The 1,610-nt window shown below is 34.2% G+C and overlaps 1 protein-coding gene across 1 annotated transcript; it reads left to right on the top strand.

Moving 5' to 3' along the window:
* The first annotated feature begins 225 nt into the window (after positions 1-225).
* On the top strand, positions 226-1,356 carry LOC116131499. The gene is made up of 3 exons (XM_031417146.1): positions 226-570; positions 720-858; positions 995-1,356. Exons 1-3 carry the CDS (start codon positions 226-228, stop codon positions 1,354-1,356), a joined length of 846 nt encoding a protein of 281 aa, XP_031273006.1.
* The last annotated feature ends 254 nt before the right edge of the window (positions 1,357-1,610 follow it).

Raw genomic sequence — 1,610 nt, forward strand, 5'->3', positions numbered from 1 at the left:
GACATGGCTTTTGCAAGATTCTTTTACGATGCTTGCATCCCAATTAATGCTGTAAATTCAATTTATCTTCAGCCTTTGGTGGATGTTATAGCTGCACTTGGGCCTGGGTATAAACACCCAAATTATCATGGTTTGCATGTCAATTTGTTAAGAGATGCTAAGAAGGAAGTGTAGCTTCTTGTTGATAGTTACAAAAAGATTTGGGAAACTATTGGATGTACCTTAATGGCTGATGGTTGGACTGATAATTCACATAGGTCATTGATCAATTTTATGGTGGATTGTCCTAAGGGAGTTTGTTTTGTGAAATCAAATGATGTTTCAGATGTTGTGAAGGATGTTGGGACATTGTTGAAGATGTTTGAGGAAGTAGCTTTATGGATTGGACCAAATAGTATTGTCCATTTTGTCTCAAACAATGGATCCAATTATAAAGTTGCTGGAAGAATGTTGTCTGAGAAATATCTGAGTATTACTTGGTCACCCTGTGTAGCACATAGCATAAATTTGGTGTTAAAAGACATAGCTGAGATGGATCACATAGTTTATCTTGTGAGACGTGCTTCTGAGGTGACGAAGTTTGTATATAATCATACATTCTTGATAGCTTGGTTGAGGAAAAGACAAGTAATATACCTTTAGCTCATGTTCTTGTCAAGTCATAACATAATATGCATTTTTTATAATTAACTAACATCTATTATTTATCAATTGAACAGGGTTGGAAAGAAATTGTCCGTCCGAGCGTAACCTGTTTTGCTACAACTTTCATTGCAATGAGAAGCCTTCATGAGCACAAACATGACTTGCAAGCCATGGTGACAAATAAGTCATTTGTTGATTCTCGATATGCAAAAAGTAATAAAGGCAAACATGTTATTGAAATAATTCTAGAAAAATGATTTTTGGGATGATATGGGTAAGATATCCAAAGTTGTGAGTCCATTGATGCACTTGTTGCGGATTATTGACTCATATGAGATGCTTGTAATAGGATATGTGTATGATGACATGTATAGAGCGAAAAATGCAATTAAGAAGTTGTTTAAGAATAAAAAGAGATTGTACAAGCTTTATACACAAATCATTAACCTACGTTGGGATAGGATGTTACACCGTGATATCCATGTTGTGGCTTATTATATGAATCATGCCTTTAAATATGACGAAACATCTTTTTGTGTCAAGCCAGAAGTCATGAGTGGTTTCCTTGATACTATTAACAGTAAAGCAAGTGCGTTCAATTTGAACAAGACAAGGTTAATGGAAGAGAGTAGATTATATTCAAATCGGGAGGAAAGCTTTTCTCATGGGCTTGCTCTTGAAACCGCCAAAACCACACGTCCTAGTTTTTAATAGTTATAAAATTTATGAGTTCTTTTGTTTTTTAAGTCTAATTTATTTATTATGTTTAATTTTCAATTAGATGAATGGTGGAGATCATTTGGATATAGTACTCCAAATTTGCAATAAAAATTCCTTAGCCAAACTTCAAGCTCTTCAAGATGTGAACGAAATTAGAGTGTTTTTGAGCACATACATACTAAAAAAAGGAATAGATTGGAGCATCAAAGGTTGAATGATCTTGTTTTTGTTCACTATTACTTGCG

This window comes from Pistacia vera, unplaced genomic scaffold (assembly GCF_008641045.1).
Source record: "Pistacia vera cultivar Batoury unplaced genomic scaffold, PisVer_v2 Contig234, whole genome shotgun sequence".
Classification (NCBI taxonomy): Eukaryota; Viridiplantae; Streptophyta; class Magnoliopsida; order Sapindales; family Anacardiaceae; genus Pistacia; species Pistacia vera.

Bases quoted from the DNA above. Each gene is read 5' to 3' on its own strand.
- LOC116131499 (XM_031417146.1), top strand. From the start codon at position 226: ATGGCTGATGGTTGGACTGATAATTCACATAGGTCATTGATCAATTTT. The intron at 571-719 runs GTGACGAAGTTT...TCAATTGAACAG, and splicing joins TTGTGAGACGTGCTTCTGAG to GGTTGGAAAGAAATTGTCCG. The intron at 859-994 runs GTAATAAAGGCA...TGCTTGTAATAG, and splicing joins TGATTCTCGATATGCAAAAA to GATATGTGTATGATGACATG.